Genomic DNA, 27,944 nt, shown 5'->3' on the forward strand with positions numbered 1-27,944 from the left:
GACCGCTACAGGCTTGACAAAGGCACCTTGGCTGCCATTAGGTATCAGGATGAAATCCTTGGACCCATTGTCAGACCCTATGCTGGTACAGTGGCTCCTGGTGCACGACAATTCCTGGCCTCATGTGGTGAGAGTATGCAGGCAGTTCCTGGAGGATGAAGGAATTGATACCATTGACTGGCCACCACACTTTCCTGACCTAAATCCAATAGAACACCTCTGGGACATTATGTTTTGGTCCATCCAATGCCACCAGGTTGCACCTCAGACTGTCCAGGAGCTCAGTGATGCCCTGGTCCAGATCTGGGAGGAGATCCCCCACAGCACCATCTGTCATCTCATTAGAAGCATGCACCGATGTTGTCAGGCATGTATACAAGAACACAGGGGCCATACAAAGTGCTGCGTACAATTTTGAGTTGCTGCAATAAAATTTTGGCAAAATGGACTAGCCTGCCACATAATTTTTCACTCTGATTTTTGGGCGTCTTTGAATTCAGGGCTCTGTAGGTTGATCATTTTCATTTCCATCAAACGATGTGGCATCCTTTCGTTCCTAACATATTACCCAGTCTATATCAGTATAGATATCCAGGATTTCTTTTTCCCATTGAGATCTGATGTGTTTTCAAAGTGTTCCTTTAATTTTTTTGAGCAGTTTATATATATATATATATATATATATATATATATATATATATATATATATATATATATATATATATATTGTGAACGTGGCCCAGACACAGACATGTTCTTTTTCCGCCACCACACGTTTATTTACAATATTTACAAAAATCTAATGTGCACATAAACCCCCCAAAGTCCTGGCCACACAACACCTTTCTTCTTTGGGCCGCCTCTACTCTCTCTTCTCTTGCCTTGTCCTGCCTTCACCCGACTCCAGCCGCGAATGAAGGGAGGTGGCCCCTTTTATTAGCACCCGGATGTGCTCCAGATGGATTCCGGCAATCACCCACCAACACGCCCCTGTGTGGCGGAAGTACCGGCTCTACTCCCGGAAGCACTCCAGGTGTCCCTGCTTCTCTTCTCCCCTGCACTTCCTGGTATGGTGGGAGTGCTGAGGTCCAGGGCTCCAAACGCATCAGGGCACCCCCTGGCCCCTACAGCGATGAGCTTCAAAGCCCTCTACCCGTGGCCCCCAAAGCAACCAGGGTGGCGGCCCCCACGTGATCCAGGGTACATATCCAGACATATCCAGTCGTCCAGAAAGTTTAATGAATGACATGTAAATACAATACAGAAGTTTTCTTTCTGCTCATTGCATATCCCAACTCTCAGTGTTCAAACTGTGCACACCTAACACATTCAGACATTCGTGTGAACAGGACCTTAAGATGTTGTTTTTTGGGATGAGATTATAGGTAAGTTTTTCTTTGGATGGCTTTTACATAAGGGCCATGTCGGTGTAAGTAACGTTGCATAGTTCACCAGTTCCATCACTCCAGCCACTTGCAGTCACATTGGGGGTTTTGTTTGGTCTTCCTGCACAGTATACAAACTGGCTGCTCTTTCGGTTTGCTTGGTCTTTCAGATCCCATCATGACGTGGTTCTCGTTAGGTGACACTTCAGACTGTGGAAATTGCTAGCTGGATGCACGTTGATGAGTTTTGACAACATCTGAAGAGTCAAAGAATTTATTCTATCATCAGCTGACAATTCTTAACGACAAGTCTTTTGCAGACTAACAGCCTAAAGAGTAACGAGACCTTACAACTGAAAGGATGCCCAAGCTTCTGCAAATGTCTCAATTTTTTCTTTAATCTTTAGTTCATCAAATAAGTGGACATTAACATTTTCATAAAAATTACAAAATTTCGTATGTTTGCTGTTTAAGTTATTTAATTATTTTTAATTTTAGAAGTCAACAAAAATAAGCCAGTTGGCCTCAGGCATTCACACTTTTGCATGAACTGTATATATGTTTTTGATATACTTTGTTAATCCCCGAGGGGAAATTGTCTTTCTGTATGATCTTTGTGGTTGGTGCACAGGGTCAGCCATTGTATTGTACCTCCGGAGCAATTTTTAGGTTAAGGGCCCAACGGAGCAGGATTTCTTCTGGCAGTAACAGGATTTGAACCTTCTAGATATCAATGCAGATGTTTAGTGACAGTACCACCACTCCACCTGTCAGGAGTATCATAGCATGCAGCAGACCAACCAGTTACAGATCTTGTATGACCAGATATATGGAATGACAGCGACTGTTCAAAAAGAAATGGAAAGCCTTACCACAGCTTCCTTGAGGCTTGTTTCACAGGTGGTCCAGCAGTTGGAGGAAGCACAAGGAGAGGCCCTGATAGAAAGAACAAAACTAGGGGAGCCATTGTACGAGATAACACATTGAAGAGAATCTGTGTGGCTGAAGGGAGATAGAAAAGACCACGTGCCACAGAGAGGTCAAGGAGGTGGCAACAATGTTAGAAACAACAGAGAAGAAACCGCGTGCTAGGGGGAAGATCACAAGCAGTCAGCCACACGTCTGTAGAGTATCAGAAGGATCATCCAATGTATACTTGAGGTGCTCGAGGCTGTTCGAAGCACAACTTCCACCAATGTCTGGATGCCCTTTGGCCTTTGGTGTGAGGAACCCTGCTTAGATGCCCCAGGGTTGAGTGATTGCCTGTGTTTAGTAGCGTATTCTGTATGGAGTCTCATTCTCTCTCGCCCATCTCAGTGCTCTTCATAAGACAGAAGGTGTGGTCTCCTGTGATACAACAAGAAATTCCATCCTGGACCCACTTGTTCCCAAACAGTCTTCACATAAACCTCTAGAAGGCTGCAATGCAATGAAACTGAGGCGACGGTATGCTTCAGGATGCCAGCTGGTACAAGTACGTAGACTTGTTAGGAGACCAGGTTGCTAATGGCTGCCGTTTTGCATTTTTTCCATTTAGGGAAACTTGAAAATGCTGGAGCTGCTAGAAAAATGCACTTTGTCTGTGTAACATTTTAGGTTCTGCAAGCTGAACAGACACTTATTAATAGTCACGGTCTTGATTGTTTTGCATGCATGAGTGGGACTGATTATATAATTTATTGTTGCTATGTGAAACAAAATGAATTTCCAATTGGCAGACAATAAGAGTCAGTAAATCAGCTTGGATAGAAGAGAGGGGCCTTGGACTTGGCTCTGGAGACACAGCTGTAGTGTTTAGTGACACGGTTTATTTAATATGAAGCGTCTAAAGTTAACATTGGCATGAAACGAGCAGGCCAGTAGAGGGCAACGACTATCACGTGTGGCTCACAAAAGGACTCCGGCGTGAACGGACCGAGTGTCGAGCAACCCATGGAAGAAATATTCAAGAAACAAACAGGGTGGGGGAAGAAAGGGGACACCTAAGACACTGGCATTCAACTATTATTTTTATTTAATTTTTTCATTTATTAGTTGTTCTATAATGAAAAAATAAGAGAAACATAAAAACAGAAAAAGAAAACTTGACATACCCAGAGACTGGAAGCCCAACATATTTACAAAAATTGCTTGTACCGAGGTCTGTCCCAGTTTATTTTTTGTCTCTTGCACAGACAGTTAAGATATTGGTACCATGATATGTTTCAGATCAGAAAAAAAAGACATACATCCATATAAAAAATCATTCAAGTATCAAAATACACAAACTAAGGATTAATTACAATCCATTTTTTTACATTTACTAAAGTTTTACAGATTAGTCCCAGTCACTACCCATCAACAAAATGTGCAAAAGTCAAACTGAACAAGGCTGATGAAACAGACCCTCTGATCTCACATTGGGTTTATTACTAAAGATGTTAGCAGCATTTTAAAAAATGTTTCAAATCCCAGCAAGAAAGCATTTGTCGGGGTTTCCATGAAGCCTCTCAGTGGTACAGGTTAGCCAACTATACCCACTCTCCATGGCTCAAGGACAGCTTGAATTCAAGAAATTGGTATTCTGGGATTGAAACGACAAGCGTGAAAGATTCAATTCCTCCATCACCAGGATGGATCAAATGCTTAGTCAAAGCAGAGGTGCAACAAAGCCCTGGGCAGCAGGCCATTCATGATCAGTAATGTCAAGAGACAGGGAATAAACGAGCTCTGGTATTATCACAGTTAATATGGGGGTCATCAACCGAAACCCATCCTTTGTCACAGGCCAGAAGCCAATGAGATTTACCTCCCATATCGCTGCATCTCTTACAATCTGTGCAAAGGAAGCAATAAAACAGAAAAGGGCAGAGATACACAGGACAGATAAAGCGTCAACTGATACAAGAGGATGTTATATAAATAACGAGGATTTTCTGACCCAACGGCCGTTTCAATTTATTATTTTTTTCCCAAGACACAATGAGCTAACTAAAGTGAGTCGCTAAAACGCATCGTTCAGTTATTTGAGCAGCATTTCCGTTATTGAAAAAGGAATTCATTGTACTATTGCATTTGAATACATTTAAAGATAAGGGCTAAAAAAAACTGGCACTGAGCTCACTTTATTATATGCGGTGCAGAAAGGAACGCTTTAACAGACTCTAAGGACACTACAGAATAACTGGAAGGTGACAAGCAATAATTCAAATATTTGTGAAGAATCTTTGCAATACGACACAGGAAAAGTGGCACACCAATAATGTAACGCAAGACGTGTATTTCTGTTCACATTTCCACAACTCCTTATTAATAACAGGAGGACGCTTCATATTGATCTTGCAAGAGCTACTGCATGATAGGAGAAGTGTGGCTAGGACATAAAAACAGTATTATTATTACTATTATTAGTATGGCGGGATCTCCGCAAGATAACCGTAAGGGTGATGGCAGACTCTTCATTGCCTTAACAACACACTTTCTGTTAAGAGGGCAACTTCCAGACCACACAGGAATTTCATGGTGGCACATCCTATTATGACCATACGCCAAACTGTCATTTTATTATAGATATAAATCGCTTTTGTTTTATTTTATTTTTTTTTTTTTTAAAGAATCATCTTCCCAAGCTGGGGCAGCTATAACTGCACAGGGACAACCAGTAACAGATGTCAAACGGTTATTTTATTACTAACGTTTTGGGTTTTTCTTTCCTTAACAGACTTCACACGGTACATTAAGTGAGCAATGGAGGGTCACGGTGACCACGGCAGCATCTACAACTCAAGACTGGTCAAGTAAAGTTATAATTTGGATCATTTCAGAAGCTTCTCCGCATATAAGATGACATGTAATATTGGAGGCCGGCTTTTCATTGACCTAACAACTCCTATTGAAAAGGGTGGGCCTCATAAGATGGGACCCTCATTTGTGTTTCACAGGCTCAGGTAATTCCTTTCATTATTTTTTATACAATAGCAATGCTGACAAATGTAGGATTCCTGGTGAGCAGAATTATAACTCGTTTCAATAATAATAATGGGCACAGAGTTATCGGTTATTTATGCAGATTTAAGAAGAGAGGCGCCTGTCTGAGCTGGCACAGTTACAATAATTGTAATGGTTATGTTATTATGATTTTAATTAGCCTAATATTTCATTCATTGAGCAAGGAAGTCTCATGGTGACCCCTTTGACAATTAAAGGAGGAGCTGTGCTGCTACTAACTTGAGACGATAATTCTCTCATTTTTTGAGGCATCCCTGCAGACGAGACGATGACTGGCGCAGAGTTTCCACATCATTACGTGAGCAGGGGAGGCGCATGACCGACGACGGCGACAGTAACACGAGATAAGGGTTTTGGGTGGGGAAGTAGGCCAAGACGGCGCTGATCACACAGAAAGTGGCGGCTTTGGGTTTCTGCTCAAGCAGCCTTGCTCAGCTTGATGAAAACTTGGAATTGTTTTAAAATAATAAAATTAAAATAATACCTATAAAAAAAACAAGCTTACACATTCTGTTAGCCCCCTTGTAGTGTCAACGCCAGCAAATCCCGATTCTAGAACACATAATCAAACTAACGATTGCTGAGCGAGAAAGAAAACTAAAATCGGCCCATCTTCAGAACACAACTCTATTCGCATCTTCAAAGTCTACGGAGGCAGGAATATAAAACTTGCTTGGGTTTTTTTTTTCCTACAGCTATACATTAAGATTGGATTTTCGTACCACTTTCTTGCCATCAAATGCCTTCTTACAAGACTTCACAGTTACAAAGGACTGAGCAGGCCACAGACATGCCAAAAGACGTCACACTAATCCCGCTATTGGGGCATCAAGAAGTCTTAGGGCTTCCTGCCCACCTCTGCCTTAAACAGTCAGCTTTTGTTCTGTTCACGTTTATTGGGCGAGACCAGCTCGGTATTTTATGTGGGGGAATATTTTCTTACCTTCTACAGAGAGATAGGGAATGACAAAAAAGAAACGTTGTCCAGGTCCCTGATATGCAGCAGTTAAAAGTTTCTCTAGTTGCTTACTATAGTAGCTTGGACAAAAAAATTAAAAGTGAACACAAATGATGCTTACAAGTGAGGGGACTCTTTGAGCCGTACTTTAAACCCACCGCAAGCCACCTTTCACTGAGACGAGTAAGAACGCAGGAGTTCTGTTCATTTGTGGCTTTTCAGCATGCGCTGTTCATGCAGATCCTGACCACAAGTGCTTCGTGAAACAGACACACTAAAGAACATTTCTTTCAAACTTGTTCACATTGGCCAACTGGCTAAAGAAAATGTAAAAGTATTTGTGTTTTTTTTTTTTTATTCAATGGCTCATTTACGAAAGAGAAGGAAAAATCTGAGATGACATTTTTTTTTTTTTTTTACCAGAAGCTGTGATATGAACAAGTGCGTCTGGCCCTGCCTGTCCTCTCAAGTAGACTGGGAGGACTGAAACGCAGGAGCAGCCACATCAGCTTTGAATTTTATAATAACGTCAAATAAAACCACGGCCTCTCAAGAAGCAAGCTGAAAAATGATACAGTAAAGGGGGGAAACAACGGACATACAAAGAAACAGATAAGGTACCCTTTAGTAGACATTCACATTACGAACAGGTCAAAAAGGCTGGCCATACAAATAAGGCCTTGCAGCATACAAAGACGACCTCAGGGATTCGCGTTTCTACTAAGCAGGACCACCCTTTAGCTGATGGAGTTGAGGGGAAGACTCTTTGTCAAACTGCGGATGATCCTCCACGTCCTCAAGGTGCCGGGTTGGAGATGGGCAGAGTTAGTGAGCAGGGAGGAATACACCGATTCCTAAAATGGCCCGGGTCCCAACCTGTCTTGGCCACCCCTCCCCGAAAACCCCGGCATCACAGCTCCATCTCTGCACTTGGAACCAGGTTCAGCTACACAGGAGGGGAAAAATATAGAGGATAAAGGGTGAATTGGAGCATTAACAAAAAGAAAGAGGATAAACTATAGTTGTAAATCAAAAGCAGTAAGGGACGCTGGAAAAAACAGCAGGAAGAAGGGATAAAACAAAACAAATAAGAGAAAGTTAACAGACAAGACAGGCAGGAAGATACACAAGCCCCCTGCCTCCGCAGAATACACATCCCGTTGGATTACATTCTCAAAGCACATACATTGATCTCTTGGCAGCATTTAAACTTCAATCATCTAAAGCCTGCAAAGCCAATCCAACTACTTAGAGTAATGTCACAATTTGACACCAATCAATATAATAAATATAATAAACCCCAGGCAGAGACAAGCTCAGCTCAGTTTTCTCCCAGTCTGGGTACGCCGCCACCACCACCACAATTCCTGGCCGCTAGAATATGCTGAAGTGTCCATTTCATAACTCTAGTGTAGGACACACTGCACATTAGTGAGGAAGACGCTCGTCTTTTATAACCCAGCAGACACTGCAGCAGGTCGATACAGCGCTGCACTGACAAGAGTACAAGCTACTAGATGCATGTCATGTACTAACAAATGAAACTTTTACTCTTTAACAGAGCTAATCATCATTACTAAATTTACAGCAATTTAACAATTTACCAGGTCACTGAAAAAGATGGAAAGGATTTTAAAATGTTTTAACTACTAAACACATCTTCCTGGGAAACAAAAAAAAAAAAGCTGAAATTTAGTGTCAGATCTCTGTGTTGAATGTTTTGAGCTATATAAAGCCTCATTTCAGGGAGATTCTCTCCATTTCACTTTTATCTATCAAAATACTTCTGCTGCATTAACACCATTACTTTCATGTGACCCAATTCTGATTTTTTCCACACCTCTACCACCGATCAGATTTTGGTGTAAATAACATGTGAACGGTTATAGACGCTGCTGTAGAATGGGGAACTGAAATCAGGTTTAAATTCTGACCACCCATATCCACTCTGAATTTGACCACCACAGCGTTAGACCTGAGCATCACTCAGGCTGTGAAAACACTCCTAAAAGCGTTAGTCCTGGGCGTCAGTCAGACAACTGTATAGACTGTAAGCGTTAGACCAGAGGACTACTGGGGCTGTAAAAGTGCTAATGGTGTTAGGGCCTAGGGTTACCTGGTAACCATATAGGCGTGTCTTACGTAAGCGTCAGGCCTGCGTGTTACCTGGGAAACGGTGTAAACGTGTCTTCTCCTAGCCTCATGATGGCATCTTGTAAGAAATGTTTTTCAGCAGCCCAGGTGTTGCATACTCTTGACGGTGATACGATGCGTCATACATAAGAGTCAGGCCTGAGTGTTACCTGGCAACGATACAGGCGAGTCTTACGTAAGCGTCAGGGACGAGTGTTACCCGGCAACAATATAGGCGTGTCTTACGTATGCATCAGGCCCGAGTGTTACCCGGCAATGATATAGGCATGTGTTGTGTAAGCGTCAGGCCCGAGTTTTACCCGGCAACGATATTGGCGTGTCTTACGTATGCATCAGGCCCGAGTGTTACCTGGCAACGATACTGGAATTTCTTTCATATGTGTCAGGCCCGAGTGTTACCCAGCAACGATATAGGCGTGTCTTACGTATGCATCAGGCCCGAGTGTTACCCGGCAACGATATAGGCATGTCTTACATAAGCGTCAGGGCTGAGTGTTACCTGGCAACCATATAGGCGTGTCTTACATAAGCATCAGGGCCAAGTGTTACCTGGCAACGATATAGGCGTGTTTTGCATAAGAGTCAGGCCTAAGTGATACCCAGCAATGATATAGGCGTGTCTTGCGTATGTGTCAGGCCTGAGTGTTTCCCGGCAACGATATGGGCGTGTCTTGCATAAGCGTCAGGGCCAAGTGTTACCTGGCAATGATATAAGCGTGTCCTGCGTAAGTGTCAGACTGGCATGTTACGTGGCAAACGGTGTAGATATGTCTTCTCCTAGCCTCATAATGGCGTCTCACAAGAAGAGTTTTTCAGCAGCCCAGGGGGTGCATTGCTTCCAATCAGTGATGATGAAGTGGATCTGCCTTCAGGCTGTAAACTTGAAATGGACTGGGAAATGGAAAGTGATGCTGATGAATCCAAAAGGGACGTTTCTGTTTCCGTTGACCCTGCTTCAAATAAAACAGCACCACCTTGTTTTGATTTTGTGGGGCAGCCAGGAATAAAAGTGAACGTTGACAGCCAAGATCCACTTACTAACTTGAAGTTATTTCTTGATGATGACGTAATAAAAAGAACTGTTGTTGAGACAAACTGTTATAATGAACAGTGACAGGTAAATGACTGTACACCTAAGCAGCTTTCCTGTTCAAAGGATATACAGTATTAGCATTATCATTATTATTAATCATTATTTTATCATTATTATACTTCTGACTTTGTACTTTAAGAGCTTTGTATGTTTTACAGTAGACAGATGAGATTTAATAAAAATGTAATTTTAGGTTAAACAGTCAGGTGAAATTCTGTCTCAAAGACAGTATGTCAGTTTTGTGCATCATATTAATATCAGAAAGAGGTGTGAGTTAATGGTGATTTCACAAATATCTGAATGTCATTCGTGTCATTTGAAAGTTCTCTAGTCACTGGGAGTCATTAAAGCAGCTAACAGTAACATGCCAGCCATCCCTCTTGCCTCCTGTGTGCATCTAAATTCTAACCTTAAAGGAGTGGAGGTTATCAAGGCAGAAAATGGGAAGGCATATTATGCCATAGCCCTTCTGCTCTGACTAAGCAAACTTAGGAAGCAAGCTCTTCTTCTAAAACGTATAAAACGAAAGAGCATCAGTAGGAAAATAAAACGTGCAAGGATCTGTTTACACCTTGCATGCATTCCCCATAAACTGAACGTGTACGGGAGCTCTCAAGCCACGTCTAGGGAGTGTAATGTAACAGCACGCACATCAGATCAGGTTTGTTCGCCGTGTCCCATGTCGGTTCGACACCTGGTAATGTTAACATGGCCTTCACCTCACAGTTCTTGCTTTACACACCACACCGACCTTCCCTGAAACGCAGCACTGGCACACCTACAACTTGTAGAGGCACTTTAGCTCTACATCAGCATCGATTAAACACTGATGACACATTCTTAGATCTTAGAAATATTCTAAAAAGCAGTGAGGCTTGGTTCAATTTTTAAAAAGACATTTTGAAACTGTTTCAATCTGTTCAATTTGTGTCAGCAGACTGAAATTTAAAATTAGTCCCAAATCATATAAAATCTTAGAATTGCAGTAGAGCACAAAATGTACTGTTATGTCCCTGATATTCTTGGCTCTGATGGATGACATATTCCTCCCACATATGAAATGTTTAATTATGTAAGACAGGATAAAAAAAAAATTTCCTGGACGCACATCACGAACGCCTCCTGTCTGCCTAAAACTTGCCAAGCTAACAAACTTAGAGCTCCAGTTTGAAATCCAACTCCTGTTTTCATCGTGTTTGCTTAATTTGTATTAACTGAATCCTGCACTATTGCTGTTAAAAGGAGCTTTTAAGAAAAAAGACTTCTTGAAACAACAAAAAAGGAAGCTATTAAATGAATTCTCTCCGAGTTTTCTGATGGTAATTACCTGCTTTACTTTCTGTCCTACTGCTCTCCTTTTAAAAAAAAAAAATGGCATGAAAACATCCAACTAAGCACTCGTCTTTAGGGGCTCCCCTCCTCTTCATGGCTCGTGGCAACAGGCAGCTGTGGAGTGTTTGCAGACTCCCCGGTACTTAGGATACATCATGCCTGTAGTATTTTAATAGCTAAGGAAGTGCCATTTCATAGCAGTAAAACGTTTACAGCCATTGCTACGTTAAAGGGAAAACTCGGTTAGGGGAAGCTGACTAAAAATGAAACATCTGAACCTGTTGGGAAATGAAAAGCTTAAATACGTGCAGTACACAGAGCAACTTGTCTTGTTGGTGCGAGATGACCTAAGTAGAAAAAGCCAGCCCTTAGTTTGCAATTTTGTAAATGGACAAAACTGAGATTTCAAGCGTACAATAAATAAAATGTCAAATTTGCCTCTCCACAGACTTTGAGATTAAATCATCCGAGTCCTGTCAAGATTTAGAAGAAGCCGTATGTGACAACCCCGCAGTTTTTTGGGGTGAATGACGAAAGCACAAACTCCAGAGCTGCACTTATTAATAGAAACTCCCCTAAAGAACGTAAGCCACTCTGTTAATGAGGTCAGATCCCACTACGTACAGACGCTTTGCGATGGTCATTCGTGTCTCTGTCAATCGCTTGCTCAAGTCAGTCTTCCTTACAGGCTGACTACACCTTTGCTTAACTGCTGACTCCCTCAACCAGGATGTGATGCAGGAGAGAATATGCGTACCAAGGAGTCAGGGGTATCATGGGGGACCCTGGAAATGTTCAATTTTGAAGGACGGGGGCGGTCTTGAAATTCTCCATCTGGCTTATTCATAACTGTATTCAGAGACACCCACAATCCACCTCATTCAATATCAGAGCTTTAGGATTTCATGAAACTGTTAGTTTTCCATGCTCGGTGCCCCCTTTCTACACAGATTGAGAAAGATGGCCCTCAATTACTAATAAAACATGTACAGTGCTACATCTGAGAACATAAAAGCAAACATGGTCACTGAAGGTGGCGATGTGGAGATGCAGAGGCTGGGGGAAGAGGCGCAGGTGCTGAGCAAACAAGATGTCAAGCTGAAAGCCAACAGAAACAGCCTGGCATGAAGAGTTCTGACAAAACAGGAAAAAAAAGCAGCATCTCACAGTGGTCAAGGCCTGGAATGAGCGTCAGAAAAGCACCAGAAAAGGAAACCCAAAGAGCACCAACACAGGACAACATATAAAGTGCAAAGGGTGCCCTCCCACCACCACATGATAAATTCGCAGCCCTCAGCCCTGGAAATGGCCTGCAAAAGCCCCCAGTAATGTGTTCTCTGTCCACTATGGAAAACATCACACTTTCCAGCAGGACACAGAAGACTTGCTCCAGTAACATGAAAAATGAAATCTAGCCATGTTGTGTGCAGCACAATCCGCACAGGTCTGATGTGTTCCCCGTGGAGGGAGCTAAAAGGCAGGCCATGGGGCTGAAGAGCTGGCAAGAAGAGGCACCAGCAGGCTATCTGGGTGGTGCATAGATTAGTTCTGCATCAGCAAAGAGGGGTGGGGAAGGACACATGTTAGGAAACTCCAGAAAACAGCAGTGAGTAAGAGGACAAGGGGAAGGACGCTGGTTAGTTACGAGGAACACACTGAAGCAATGTGTGAAGAGAAGGAAGCCAGAAGACAGGCAGGGTGGGAGCAGGACACCCAGTCAACAGAGAAAAGGCACAGAGCTGCTCAGAATATGGTGGTCTCATACTTGGTGCTGACGGTCCTCTTGGGGTCTGTTTTTTGCTCCACAAGCCAAGAAGCACTGGCATGGGAATGAGAATCATGTTCGTGCTCCAGCGGTTCCATCTACAAAAAGGGAAGAAAGTAAGACGTAAAAAAAATTAAAAAAGCTGAAAATGAACTCCTCTCACTGAGCCGGTAACGTGACAGCAACAGTGGTGGAAAGTACAAAACAGACAACATGACAATATATAAAGTAATATCCGGCCCCTTAAATAATAAATATGTCATTTAAGCAAATATGTTTCAATACATACCAAACAACCAATTGTTGAAAACATCTACATTATAGATGAAGGCAAACAAAAAATATAAAGCAAAAAGAAAAAAACAAAATACAAACAGCACCAAAAGGATAAATACAAAAAAAAAACAAAAAAAAACACAAAACAATACAAATACCATCAAATAAAAAAAAAAACAAAAAAAAAAAACAGACACCTAAAAAATGGAAAGCTTTCTGTTAGGGTTTACTGAAATGTACCCCATAACTGGCCAAACAAAAAGGGTGAAATTAAAGAGTCATTGGGTATTTTTTATCACTTGGCATACATTACTTTAAGTTTTCATTTATTGCTAATCATTAACACTAAAGATTTTAATCTAATCAAACTTATTTAAACCATCATATGGCATGCAGCACTGCAGTGGGCTGGCACCCTGCCCGGGGTTTGTTTCCTGCCTTGCGCCCTGTGTTGGGTGGCATTGGCTCCAGCAGACCCCCGTGACCCTGTATTCGGATTCAGCGGGTTAGAAAATGGATGGATGGATGGATAACGGATGGATGGCACCTAGCATTGCAATCTTTCTCCATAGACGTTTCTGCATTTCTGGAGCAGGTTAGAGCAGAACAAGCAACTGCCTCAGTATGGCTTCACGTTGCAGTGAGGAAGGCCTGGTGTTAAGCGACACAAAAACAACTTCAATTGCCTTTTGGCCATTTATTTCTGATACTTTTGTATTCGCCAAAATGCATTACCTTTTATAAACCTAGAAATAGTAATCAATAAGAAAATGAAAATGAGCCCACAAGCATTTGACTCATTTACGTATTTAAGTATTTTGCACTAAACACATTATATCATTATATTTACTTGTAAATTTAGGACAGCAGTGTGGACTAAAATGAAATCAAGAGGGGTTGCTATGAGTTTTTAAAGGAATGTGATTAAATAACTGTTTTATGCATCTACAGTGGATTATATTAACCTCTTCAGCATTACATATTTTTTTCCTCAAAAAACCTGTAAAAAGCATTGCATTTTTTGGCTTGAAAACCTCATCTTTCTACGGTATAACGTGCAAAACACTAAAAGTACAAAGTAAGAAGTGTAGAAAGTATAATAATGGTACAAATGAATAATAATAATATGAACAGCACACCGGACATGTGCAAGTGATGCAAGCATCTTTTTCGGATTTACCAGAATCCCTTGAGGTTTCACTGTCTGTTTCAGTTTCATTGTCTGATGAGAGATTCATTTCATCATCACTGCTGATGAGGCTAGGAGAAGACGCGTCTACGCTGTTGTCCGGTTAACGCTTGGGCCTGATGCTTACACGACGCATGCCTGTACCGCTCCCAGAGTAATGCTTTTGCAGCCCAAGTAAACCTCAGGTCTTACGCGAGACACGTCTCTACTGCTGCCCGAGTCACACTCAGGACGAACGCTTTTAGCACTTTTTTTACAGCCCGAGTGACACTAAGGTCTAACGCTAAGGAGGTTAAGAAGTCAGAATTGTTTCAATGAAGATAGTTATTACATATTTGTCAGATGTTTTCCTTCATGGTACTTAAAATCTCTATTACAGCCTTTTATTTTTCTCCAAAACAGCTGGAACCTTGACATGGCCACAAATGAGCTAGAAACTGAACTGATAAGATCATAAATTAAAGTCAGGCATCCAGCCGATGGGCCACACTGCTTGAGCAAAATGGCTGGACTTGTGAAGAGGCCCGGACGCAGCTTCTGTGGTGTACAAGCGGAGCATTGATATGAAAGAGGCCATTGGATGGTTTTTAACATGGGATGAGTCGGACTTCAAAGATGCAAAAAAAGTCAATTCAAAGTAATAAGGTAGCTGATATTTAAATATATTTTTGGAACTATAATCAAAGCAGTTGCTTAATGGTTTTCTCTGATTTTTAACTAAAGACAAGAAGAGACCGCAAAAAAGCAAATAAAACATTAATACCAAAAGATGAAAAACAGAAAACAGTAAACTTGTAACCCACAGAAAAAGAAAAAAAAGCATCACCAGAGAAAGATAAAACAATGCTCAAATCATAAGAAAGAAAAGATAACCTTCAAGACCAAAAGAACCCCAATTCCTGCAAATAAATAAAAATGAATACTTGCAAAATGTCAAGGTAGTGGCCAAAAAGGCGAGAGCACTTTGGTAAATGAAGAACGAACGGGGTGGGTGTGTGTCTACTAAAAGCAGACGGCTCCATACTGGACTGGCTCCCAAGTGAATCCCAGCATGCTTAGGGTCACTTGCAATTATTGTTTTGTATATTTATGGGCAGACTAACTAGAAGTTCAGAGATTCTCAGTTGGTTATGCGATGAATGTGAGGCTGCTGCTGCTGCTGCCATGACACGCTGCAAACTTCAGCACGGAAGTAAAAGGTGTCAATAAAAAAAGATCACTCAGCAGCTTCACCAGAATAAAAGCTCTTATTGCGCAATTATGAATTCATTAACAGCTAATGGACAAATGAATGGTGCTAAAAATGCACTAGAAATAGACGAACGATTGAACACATCAACAGAATAATAATAATAATTCTTTGCATTTATGTAGCGCGTTTCTCACTACTCAAAGCGCTCAGCATTTGCAGGTTAAAGGCCTTGCTCAAGGGCCCAACAGAGCAGAGTCCCTGTTGGCATTTACGGGATTCGAACTGGCAACCTCCCGATTGCCAGTGCAGATCCCTAGCCTAAGAAGTCTATTCAGTGCTTACATCAAATGTAGGAAGGTTCTGTGTGGTTCTTTTCCTACGTACTCTGGCTAGACTTGTCTGATTACAACATGAAATCAATATTTATCATTATTCTGAGTGATCACTTTCATCATATGTTGCTGAGGGGGTCTTATTACATGATGACAATGTCTTTGTCCAAAGCACCTATTAGTTGTATAAGTGTGCGTCATGTCAACTGGAATTTATTCTGAGAGGTACTTGTGACCACTTGAATCATAAGGAGCTCAACAGGGGGAATGACATTCACCAGGGCCCTTCTTCTGGATTTTATGCTACTGAGCAGGTGGCACACTTTTGTTCAATGCCTAGGTACAATATTCTTTGTACCTATTTAACCATTTTGGCCACTATTTATAGTTTCACACACATAAAAACCCACATACATACAAATAAAAATAATAAAAACAAGCACACGTCAAATAGAAATATAAAAAAATAAAGAAAAACACAGCACAGTACAAGAGAAAAATGGGTATTAACAAGTAAAACTGAAAGCAGTAAAACTTGAAACCAGAAGAACAAACAAGTCATCAACAGAAATAACTAGCACCCAACCTGTACAAAATGTAAAATATGAACAAAGAGTATTATGGAAACAGCAGAAAGAGTAAAGAGAAAGAGAACTCAATTGAGGGGGGCCTATACTGTACTAATAGAAGAGTGAACTTCTGTGCACTAAAGTATGGCCTGCCACTAGCACAGAATTAGAACAGAGTTGAGATCCTGGGGCGGTGGTCTGGTCTGTTGTTATCCAGTGAGCTGATAAAAAGAAAAACAAGATGACAGCCAAAGAGGAGTAGACGGGCGCCAAAGGTGACATTGCTGTGACTGGTTTTATTGCCTAGACAGGTTTCTTCACATATTACTGCCATAGCAGACAGCGTCTTTCTTGCGCCTCACTCAAAAGCTCGTCTTCTTTTGGTAATTCCAGCAGCAGTATCACCTTTAACAGTAAGTGACAAGACAAGACACAGAAGAGGAGGCCAGGACCTTTGCTTGTGTGCCGACAGCGTGCAGAGGGAGGTAGGACGGACGGTGTGTGGTACATGTTTGACAGTAACAGCAGCGACTTTCAGGAAGAGGTGCACCCTGGGAAGCCAGAGGACAAAAACAAAAAAAAGACACACAGACAGGTTAGTAAAAAAAAGAAAAACAAAGACACCAATAGTTGACAGACTGGTTAGTGTAATGACACCACTGTTAATTTAGACAATAGAGGCAATACAAAGGAGTGACTTCCCATGTAGATGAAGCTTTACCGTCATTTGAAAATGGGTTGTTTTCCATATATAAATCCTGTGAAGGACAGCCGGGTCCCATGCCCGGCAGGGACGCCCCTGCTGCTTATGTTCCGGGAGAGCCACCATGGGCAGTCCAGTACCTCCCCCAGGGCGCTTGGTGGGAGCCTCCATGGCTGACGGTGATTCCCCAACCACCCGCAGGGCTCCATGGGAAATGGAGTCTTCCACAGCTTGGTTGGGGGCTCGGATGGCCGCTAGGGGGAGCCTGCATGGACTCGGCAGCCTGACTGGACGAATCTTCAGCCCTGGAACACTTTTGGGTGGGTTATCAAAAGGGCCAGCCACCACCACTCAGAGAGCCACAGTTGGGAGGAAGGAGATGAAGCTTGAGGAGGAGTGGTGGTTGAGGAAGAAAAGTGTGTTGTGGTTTCAGTGTGTGCTTTGGGACTGTGTTTGGGCTGTGTGGCACAGGGAAGACGTATCCCACAGCTGAAGAAAAATAAAAGTCTTTGTGTTGTTATACATGCCTCCGTGTCTATCTGTGTCGGGTCAGGCGCCTATACAGCGCCTTTGTTACAATCCAAACAACAAGGCGTGCAGATTTTTATTTGTATGACACACTAAGATTAGCTTTGTGATATACTTTACCTCCCAGCTATCCTAGCAGGGGTAACCTAACTTAAAATATTCAGTTTGACATCTCATTTGCCAAACGTTTTCTCTGAGACAAAACCAAGGCCAGTGCAGATGGCTTTTGTTTGATTAGACGATGCACAAACAGTTCTGTTCAGCCAATATGCTGTTCTTTTTCCGTTTGCAGTCATTCTCTTTTTCGCAATGGTGGTGGTTTGTTTGTTCGCAGCTCTCACATGAGTGTTGCTCTCCACAACTCTACTGGAAGCCCTTCATTTTTATATTGCTACAAAAGGTGCATAGCGGCAGCCAGGCAGCTGTTGGAATGAATTCCTCAAAAGAACCATTTTTATGGAGAATTCAGACTACAGCCGTTTGACAAATACAGCTGCACTACAAGAACATTTATGAACTTCTAAAAGTGGTACGGTTCATTGATCTTGTAGACAGAAGACTACATGTTGATCTAATCCAGGACTTTAAAAATGTAAAAGCATTCATCTAATGTGTTGGCCAGAATTTCCCCAGCTACTGTCATCTAGTGTAACAATTCCAAAAAGAAGGTGATGTGCATCCAAGACAGCAGTAAAAAAAAAAAATAGTTAATGGAGTCATGGGAATCCAAAAGACACTGTTGAATCAAGTAAATGAATTCACTGAGGACTTTTAGGATGAACTCCCAGAGTGACCGACAGTACATTCAACTGGCTCTTGTACAGCATTTTTAACTGAGAAGAGTCTCCGAGTACTTACACAGTGTTAATAATACAACGTATTCCTAGGTACAGGCTACACACACTCTATTTGCTGTAGTTTAGTTCCCTCAACTATGATAAAACAACATTTAAGTCATGCTAACAAATAATAACGAGAAAAGCGACATGGACTGAACAGTCTAGCTGTAAAGTTTTTATGTTCTCAAACACTTCCCTCATTTTTCAATATTCTGCCAAAGTAGACAGAATTGGAAGAGGTGCACGAAAAATAGCAACAGAACTGAAAAGCAGACCTTAAAAAGCAAGTGAGATAACAGTTTTCATACACTGCTCTCATTTCACAGCTAGTGGTGAGACTCCGAGGATAAGAAGCTACAGTACATAAGAAGCACAAGGGCACTCTCCTTATTTGGAGAAGTTCCAGCTAAATATTCATCTGTGCAATTACTGTGCTGTAGTGTACAAAATAGAATATATGAAGCAACTCTGGCAGGTCAAAACCATGAACATAAAATCCAGCGAGTATCTGACATGCCGACAGCTTGCAGTTTCATTTGGGCTGCAAATCTTGACCTTTGATATTCAAAGAGACTTCACTTTTTAACGCAGTGACTACTGAGAAAGTTCAGATGGCAAACAAAAATATGAGCAGTTCAAGTTCCATTATCACATTTCTTTGCAATTACCTGACATACTGAAAGTAAAAGCCATGTCGTCTGCCTATCTCACCGAGTGTTGTTGTGGTTAAAAAGACAGATTTCCAAGTGTTGTCAAACAACAACTGATTTGGTAAGCATACAAGCTATTAAACACATCACAACGGCTTGGCGTTACTCTTGTTAGATTCATCGTCGGGTGGCTTTACACAGTAAAGTGTTTTTCATTTATTTATAGCAACAGCCATTAAATTGAAGGGGGGGGGGTATCTTTTTAATGTAATGTGAACATGAAAATCTTTTCGGCTGAAATGGAACACTGAGTGTTCAGAGGCAAGCAGTGAAAAAGCGTCATTGGTCAGGCCGTACGCACTGAGAAAGCGTCATTGGTCAGGCCGTACGCACTGAGAAAGCGTCATTGGTCAGGCCGTACGCACTGAGAAAGCGTCATTGGTCAGGCCGCACGCACTGAGAAAGCGTCATTGGTCAGGCCGTACGCACTGAGCACTGGGACAACTGGCTGCTCTTCAAAGGAAGTCCTGATTCAGCAAACGGTGTTTCTCAGTCAACACTGAGCTTCAAGAACGCTGGTATGGCGTTATTTCAGTGCCACTATTCTGAGCGCACGTAAAAAAATATTGCAAGTGCAAGTGTTGCATTTTGAGGAGAAATTTATTTTGAGCGTACAAAAGCTGAATTTGAGTGAACAAAATTCATTGCTGCGTGCAAAAAATGTATTTCAGTGTTTGCACTTATCCATATACACACACACAATAGCACCCCTCTCGCTCAGTTTTTCATTTGCGCTTGCTCAATGTGTTGCTTGCGCTCACAACATTCTCTGCTGCAAGCGCTCAACTCTCTGTACACCGTTATAAGTGTGCCACAAAACCAACCAATCACAGACTTGGTTTCAAAAATTCTGATTGGCTCTTACGGTCTCCAATCAGCTCGCTAGCTGCTGCATTCCGGAAACAGTCCGAAATGTAGCTAAATCCAGCTAAACTCAATTAAACCCCAATTTGCGGATAATATCTTTAATTATTTTATTTTAAAATATATTATTTGTTAAGACTATCGTTGGTGTAGTATAATGTAGTTGCATTATACAACCATGCCAACTGACTCTCCAAATTATATTCTGATTGGAGACCGTAAGAGCCAATCAGAATTTTTGAAACCAAGTCTGTGATTGGTTGGTTTTGTGGCACACTTATAACGGTGTACAGAGAGTTGAGCGCTCGCAGCAGAGAATGTTGTGAGCGCAAGCAACACATTGCGAGCAAGCGCAAATGAAAAAACTGAGCGAGAGGGGGTGCTATTGTGTGTGTGTATATGGATAAGCGCAAACACTGAAATACATTTTTTGCACGCAGCAATGAATTTTGTTCACTCAAATTCAGCTTTTGTACGCTCAAAATAAATTTCTCTTCAAAATGCAACACTTGCACTTGCAATCTTTTTACGTGCGCTCAATATTTTTTTACGTGTGCTCAGAATAGTGGCACTGAAATAACGCCATACGCTGGCTTTAATGATCAGATTTGGTTTTCTACCTCCAATGTAAATTGCGCTCCCTTACACATTAATACCTTACTGTCAAATCTATAGTCTTATCAGTTACTTACTTAGTTCATTGATTGCTGAGAATATCCTTTAAATTGATGAGATTTTCAAGTTTTTTATTCATTCAGTATTTGAAAAATAAAGGGCATATTTATGAAGTAATAAGGGATTTAATTATAATCTTCAAAAGAATGATATATATCATTATATTCAGAATTGTAGCTTTATGCTAGAGGACAGTAATATTGATTTTTTAAATGTTAATTACAGAAATAGTGCACATTGACTAAGCTGGTTGGATTGTGCTATGTTATTATTTTTGTGGGCACCTGCTCTTGTGTCTGCAACACGTGTCTGCAATGTTTTCTTATGAGGTTATATAAATTTTTTTCCCACTTCAGCAATGGCCATCTTTAAAATTGGACATGTATTTTGTATTAGGCAGGCGTGATGATTAACCAAGCGGAGGGCAGACTGGAGGTTTCACTATTTCAATGATTTGTTACAAATGTAAAATGATGGTACAGGTTGACATTCAAAAATGCGGCCATCGATAATCCGGTTCCTTCAGATTTCCGGCATGGATTTCGGAGCGCATTTTCAAATTTACCGCCTTGGCGTGCCACTGTTTTCTGTTTTGATGGCGCTGTAGTCGATAATCAGTTCTTGGGTCTTGCCTGCACCTGCTAACAGCCATTCCTGCTCATTCCTTCTCATTGTATCGTTTATTTGCTGCTGTATAGCCCCATTATGGATTTGGCAAAGAAAAGAGGTGGCGTAAAGTATAAACATCATGCGTTGTCGATTGCAGAGAAAGTGGAAGTGCTAAAAAGACTTGATAGCGGCGTGTCTGTGCAAACCATTTGTGAAACATACGACATTGGCTCTTCAACAGTGTATGATATTAAAAAACAGAAAGAAAAACTGTTAAAATTCTTTTCTGACAGTGGATCAAAAAAATGCTTCCTTTTCTTTCTTTAAAGGGCTGTACAGGTAGTCATTTTCTGTTAAATATACACAGCATATATAACCATCCAAAATCTGGCATTTTTGAAAACCTGGCACTCCTCAGGCCCGGAGGTTGTCAGATTTTTGAATGTCAACCTGTATCAAGAGCTGCTAAGGTATGATATTAAATATGGTATTGTATTATTCAGTGCAAATAACAAACATCACTGGAGTTTTGTTCTGCATTTCAAGACAAATATCTTTTTATTCCTTATTAATCATTAATGTATTTATATTGAGTAGTATATATAATTTGTAAATCTCAATACAATAATGACCACTAGAAAAGACACAGGAAAGAGGGAATCCACTCATATTTTCTCCCACTTTCTGAAGACTTGTGGGTTCTGTTAATAGAGGACACTAAACTGGCTCCGTAGACGTCAATTTAGGTATATGTGTGAGGGATTCTGGGGATTGGCTGACACCAAATGCAGGCGCCGACAGGAGAAGCTCCACACTATGACACTTACTGAGGTCTGGGAAACACTGCAATTATTAAATAATCACCAAGCACACTGCAGAGTCATCATTTTTAACTTCAGAAAATAGAAAAAGGAAGACCTTTGGACTTTTTTTTTTTATTTTCTGTAAGGAATTGTGCTCTGGCTTTCCTGTACCTCTGACGGCTTATCTGCCTAAGACCGACCATGGTGGCAGCAATCTCACAAATGGCAAGAGATCCTCATACTGTAAGGCTGATGCTTCCACGTAAGACGTACATACTATTGGTATATTAATGTCACAAGATCACACTCTTGGCTAGAAGCATAGCCAACTAAAGTTGCAAGTCTGAAGCAAGATGTGAATTGAATCTGAAATAGGCATATAAGCTGTGGCTAGGCCTAGATTACCTCAACTACCCAAATTCACCAGGACTAGTAAAGCAGGTAAACATTTACTTACATTTATAAGACAATAAAGTACATAAGCACTTAGAATAAAGGCCAAGTACACTCACCCCAGATTTCCTCATGCTGCCTCTGGGCTTTGGCACTGGTCGTGTGGATTTGGTCTCAACAACCTCTGATGCGACTGGCAAGGAGGGTGCATGCAGCTTGTTCTTCTGGGCCTGCAAAGCCAGCTGGTAGGCAACTTCAAATGCTTGTCCTAACGTTAGGATGATCTCATACGTCAGGTTCTGTTCAAAGAGGAAGCACACACATAAAACAATAAAAAAAACTTGAATTTTGAGTTATTCATTAGAATAATGCATTCCATAATTACTTCAAGTATCTCAAGGTTTTTACTTAATAACTAACATTTTTATTACTTTTAATATTGTTTTTGTATCAGTATTCTGCTGCTGGATTATGTGAATTTCCCCTTGGGATTAATAAAGTATCTATCTATCTAAACAGGCTTAAGCTAAGAAATTAAAAATATGAATTTTACTTTTATAATGAGCACTGAATATTCTGCCACGTCCGATTACAGTTTCGCATGACCCTGTGGCTCTAGTCAAACATAAGAGAGGAGGTCCGATAAACAAGAGTTCTTTATGCATATAGCGTCTTTTTCTGCCCTAATGAACTTTTGCACTGTGGGAATTATGACTGAATCAATGGAGGGCAGGAGACCAATAGATGAGCTGGGTGGCATCCAGTACAAGGCCAGGACTAAACCCAGCCAGGTCTCCGGTCTCATTTGCACACTCACAGAGGGTCAGGTCAGAATTGCCATTAAACGTCTTGTCTCATCAACATCACTTCCAGCAGAAAGAAGGACTTTTCTTGTAGAGTTCTCTCAGCCAAGAAGTGGCCAGACAAAGCTCTACTGAGCTTGAAGAAATAATGGATTTAAACGAGATGTGGAGAGGAGGAAAATGATTTTGAGTAATTGCTTGATGTCATCTGTTTGGGTTAGAATGAAAGTAAATTACTTTTTTATATAAATGATCACAGGCCATGTTTTCCTTCAACTATTTAGGACTACTAATTTCAAGTAACCAAAGCTGAGCAGTTAAATGCGAACAACCACTAAACCTCGAATTTCTGTTTTTATGCGGAGTGTCCATCTGATCTCGATCCAAACATGATGTGGACACTGGCAGTGTATTAGAGACAGGTAGAAATGTAATCCAGTTAATTAAACTGTATATGGAGAGGTCTATACAGTATCAAATGCACATTAAAGGGTGGTGTGCCGTATGTAATGTGTTTTAAACATTGATGAAGTGGTCTGCTTTAAAAAGAGCCAGCAGCCATACTACCTGCACTTCAGATCAGGTCATCTGCCTGAAGCTAAATCATGTGTTCAGGCCCGGCCAGTAGTTGGACGGCAGTCAATCTAAGAATAACGTGGGTTGCTGCTAGAAGAGGTGGCGGCCAGCAGGGGGTGCTTAACCTGTGGTCTGTGTGTGAATCCCAATACCCCAGTGCAGTGATGGGGACATTGTGTGCAAAAAAAAAAAAAACTGGTGCCATCCATTGGATGAAACATAAAATCCGACATCCTGACTCTCTGTGGTCATAAATGATCCCATTTGAAAAGAGTAGGGTGTACCGCGATTATCCTGGCTAAACTGCCCACAACTGCAAGGTCATTCGGGCCCCCGATCATCTCCTTTCCTTTCTTAGCCCACCATCTGTCTCACCCCTCCCTCCCCATCTAATGGCTAATTTGTGGTGAGCATACTGGTGCAAGAAGGGCTGCCGTTGAATCGTTCAGTTGGATGGAGTGGCTCCTCTCTGTCTACGTAAAGAGCTTTGAGTAGTGAGAAAAGTGCTATAAGCACGTAATGAATCACTAGTAGTATTATTAAATGCAATGCCTTTGCTGTAGCTTGATTTAAGTGATTCAAATATTTTGCTACTATTGTTTCATTTTTTTCAGTCATCTTCAGCGCCCGCAGTGGGCCTGAGCCAGCTGGTTGAGAACAACTGGTATAAATGAGTGTTTACTGCAAACACCATCAATCAGAGTTAACTGTTATTGTGGTGTATGGTGTACTTGCTTGCTAAAACTTACATCAGCATTTACTTTGTAGACATAAAAGCCATTTATAAAAAACATAAACCCTGGCAGGCTAATCGATTTCCTCAGAGTTGCACAGGTCAATGTCTGGTAGAAATGCGCAACTCTGCTATCCAAAGTCCAAAGCTGGGCGACGCTGCACTGGGAATGTGATTGAGTTACCAGCTCGGCCTACTTCCACTGCTTTTAAAGTCCCCGGCTGAGCTCATGGCCGTGCAGAAAAGAATGTGAATTAAACAAATGGAGGAGAGCATTTATTGACAGATAATCAAGTCAGGAGGAATGATGTATTGGAGATCCCTATCTGGAGCCCAAATCACACCACCACTGTCGCCATCGCCATTGTGATGCAAACGAGACTGGAGCACATCATTACCGCAGCCTTGATGCTTTTATCTATTGCCTTTGCAGCAACAGCATTCTGCAAAATTAGAGGCTTTTCATCTGAAAGAGAGCTCTTCACAAGGCTGCACAGCCAGAAGTACTCTGTGTGAAAAAATTAAGACATGAAAGCTGATTTTTCTTTAGGATAAAAAGCATTGTGTCCCAGGGTTTATTTGTAATTCCCTCACGGTTTTCTCACTAGTCATGAATGGACTCTCATATTCTAGTTCAAGTGACAGAAAAGAATTCCTTTCTCTTTTTCAAAAATTGACGTTTTTCCTCCATTTTTTCACACATTTCTGTAATACAGTTAAAACCAACTATCAGTAAGGAGGCACAATCCTAGTAAAAGAGCAGTCTTTATTGGATTTCTTTTCACCAAGCTTCCTTTCATATAGCAGATTTCCTCGGCTCCAAAACAGATCTACAGCTCTGCTAGCCACCCCAACCCCTGAAAGCCTTTTTATTTATTTCTTTTTTTTAAAGGCAACGATTTAAAATGCAACATGTTCTTCAACGTCTTCAGTTAATGTGAAGCAGCAGCAGCAAAAAGGGTCTACAGTACATTAACCAGATAAACCTGATAAAACTCTCTTACCACATCCACTGTACTGAAGACATGGCAGTAATGGTGGCTAGTCTGCAGGTCCTTAGTGATGTAGGCAAAGGTGCAAAGGTCCTCAGGGTCTTGTGCTGCACAGGAGATGTTGCGAATTTCATGCTCTGCTATTACATTCTGTGAGGAGAAACAAAATTGAGGAAGATTACTAGGTTACTGTTCCTAGTGACCACTTAGACTGCTAAGAGCCTCGGCTCCTTTCAATGCTTGTTTTTATATTTTACATCTCAAATTCACCTACCAATGCCGAGAATGAAATATTCGTACAATTAAGGTCGAGCAAGTGAAGCTCTATGTGCCCACTCGGCCTTCTAAGCCCAACAGTTTAGCCACACGGTCATACTGCCTGTCCTTCATAAACCATACCTTTAAAATTAAAACAGAGTAATATTCCTTTTCAGTGCCAAATCGGACAAACACTACTTTTGGTCAGGCTGCAGCAAAGAATTATTATGTTAGAATAAAAGGTCTGAATAAAGCAGAGGAATCTTTTCATATTAAGCCAACAGTGACGGAGGCGTAACATGCCAGCTGCTACTTTAAAATGTATTCAGGCATTTCTTAATAATGAAAACCCATGAACTGGACATTCAGTAGGGCAAATGCAATTGATTGTAGCAAACCCTGTGATTAATGATGCTTGCACAGTCAGCGCCAGACTGCATTACTATGCATTTTGAAAAGAAAACTGTTCTCAGCAACTCGAACGTTGAGTTCCTCTGCTGCTCATTTCATTTAATGGCAGGTACTAAATATTCTCTATTTTTATTTTGTTAATGTTATCTATTGATCATCTCAATTTCCTGCATCATTTTTATTGATTAAATTCAATAATGGAACTTCTACAGGCTTGTTTTGAGATATAAAAACTAAAGTGTATGCATGATTTCAGCCTGTGTGATGGAAAGTTGATCTCTTACCTCCTTGCATGCCTCCTCACTACCAGAAGAATATACCACTCAAGTATCTGGTCAAGGTCACATGCCATAATCAATACCTCAGGACATCTGACTCACAAACTTTCTTGGTCAAAAAATATTCTAATTTTCAGTAACTTATGTGTGGACAAAGGTATGATATGGCTGCATCAAGTGGGAGAAATTCAGCAAAGAGTTTCATGGATGAATCCCCCTAAATGACCGTGCTAGTTAACTCAAAGATGTCCTAAGATCTGTGTGTGAGAGAGGCCATAGGTAGAGTTTTCAGACTATTTCTCATTTGCTATGTATTTTGGTTAAATAAAGTGGTTTGTCTTTTTTAGCCCCAAACTAGGAATGTTACAATGTTGCAGCATGTCCATGGAGTACTATGTACTACAGGATCTTTACTCTTATTACCAAGTCTGTGCGCTGTGTCTCTGACTTAACAAAAATGGAGTTGCTCCCCCTCAATAAAAAGGAGTGTGTCTGGTTAACAACCTGCACTCAGGTTGATTTTCGTGGCGATCAAAGGTGCTGTATACAGTGGTACCTCGGTAAACATCCTTAATCCGTTCCAGATCCTTTGACTTATACCAAACAGGACATATACCAAATACATTTTTCTCATAAGAAATAACTGGAAAATGATTAATCCGTTCCCATGAAAAAAAATCCTATTGTTATTGGCATATTAAACATTGATGGGGTTGTATAAAATAATTTAAACACTGCTTAATACTAAAATACATAAATACTAAAGCAATTAGATGAAATAAATGAAAATTTAATCTCACTTTACTTTTTAATAACGTCACTGTTTTTCACAATCGTAGATACCGTTGTTCTCGGCATACGGTATGCAGCAGCCAAGTCCCAGATACGCATGCCACCTTCATACTTTTCAACAATCAATTCAAATTTACGAGAATAAACACAAAATCACGTGAAAATGCAGAGAGTTATAGCGCGTACTGACGCTCATGGGCAGTCGTGGCTTTGTCTCGAGAGAGGTAAACAAGGGTAGCGCACAGTGTTCTGGCACGCGAGTTGTATTCCAAACAAAGGTTGTATACCAAGCAAAATTTTTCACGTCCAAACAGAACGTATACCAAGACGGACTTATTCCAAAGCGGATGTATACCAAGGTACCACAGTACTTCATTTCATATTGTAAACTTGTACAAATAAAATGTGCATTTCTCACCCCTAATTACACTTCAAGCAGAATTATTTAAACTAAACAGTGAATCACATACCTATGACACCAGCAGAAATTAAGGGATTGAAGCCAGAAACTTAAAGAGCAGAAACTTTGACGACCTTTAAAGACAACATTTCCTAACTTCAGGGTGTGGTGTCAAAAGAAAATATATAAAAATACACATTTTAAATAAATAAAAAAATATATATATATATATATATATATATATAAAATATAAAGTTAACATGAAGTGATCTTCATTAGGCTTCTAATTCAATTTACTTGAAAAAATAAAGTGCTTGAACTATGTCACACAAATGTTATAAGAGC

General features: G+C 40.9%; 1 protein-coding gene and 1 long non-coding RNA gene across 8 annotated transcripts in view; one reads left to right on the plus strand and one right to left on the minus strand.

Annotated features, from left to right (window-relative positions):
- Positions 1-3,515: 3,515 nt before the first annotated feature.
- Positions 3,516-27,944, minus strand: part of LOC120525944 (ankyrin repeat and SAM domain-containing protein 1A-like) — a 145,556-nt gene continuing 121,127 nt past the window's right edge. For 2 of the 7 annotated variants that reach the window (XM_039748675.1, XM_039748673.1), the window contains 4 exons: positions 25,473-25,610; positions 22,476-22,655; positions 16,685-16,783; positions 11,863-12,772 (listed from right to left, as the gene is read on the minus strand). In XM_039748675.1, coding sequence (XP_039604609.1) covers positions 12,653-12,772; positions 16,685-16,783; positions 22,476-22,655; positions 25,473-25,610 — 537 coding nt within the window. In that variant the 3' untranslated portion in view covers positions 11,863-12,652. Of the gene's footprint in view, positions 7,277-11,862; positions 12,773-16,684; positions 16,784-22,475; positions 22,656-25,472; positions 25,611-27,944 lie in introns of those variants that run through there. The other 5 variants (XM_039748677.1, XM_039748678.1, XM_039748674.1 and 2 more) reach the window with 4 other exon arrangements.
- On the plus strand, positions 5,206-17,066 carry LOC120525947. The gene is made up of 3 exons (XR_005633046.1): positions 5,206-5,311; positions 14,542-14,784; positions 16,626-17,066. It is a non-coding gene; the product is annotated as an uncharacterized LOC120525947 (long non-coding RNA).

This window comes from Polypterus senegalus, chromosome 3 (assembly GCF_016835505.1).
Source record: "Polypterus senegalus isolate Bchr_013 chromosome 3, ASM1683550v1, whole genome shotgun sequence".
Taxonomy (NCBI): domain Eukaryota; kingdom Metazoa; phylum Chordata; class Cladistia; order Polypteriformes; family Polypteridae; genus Polypterus; species Polypterus senegalus.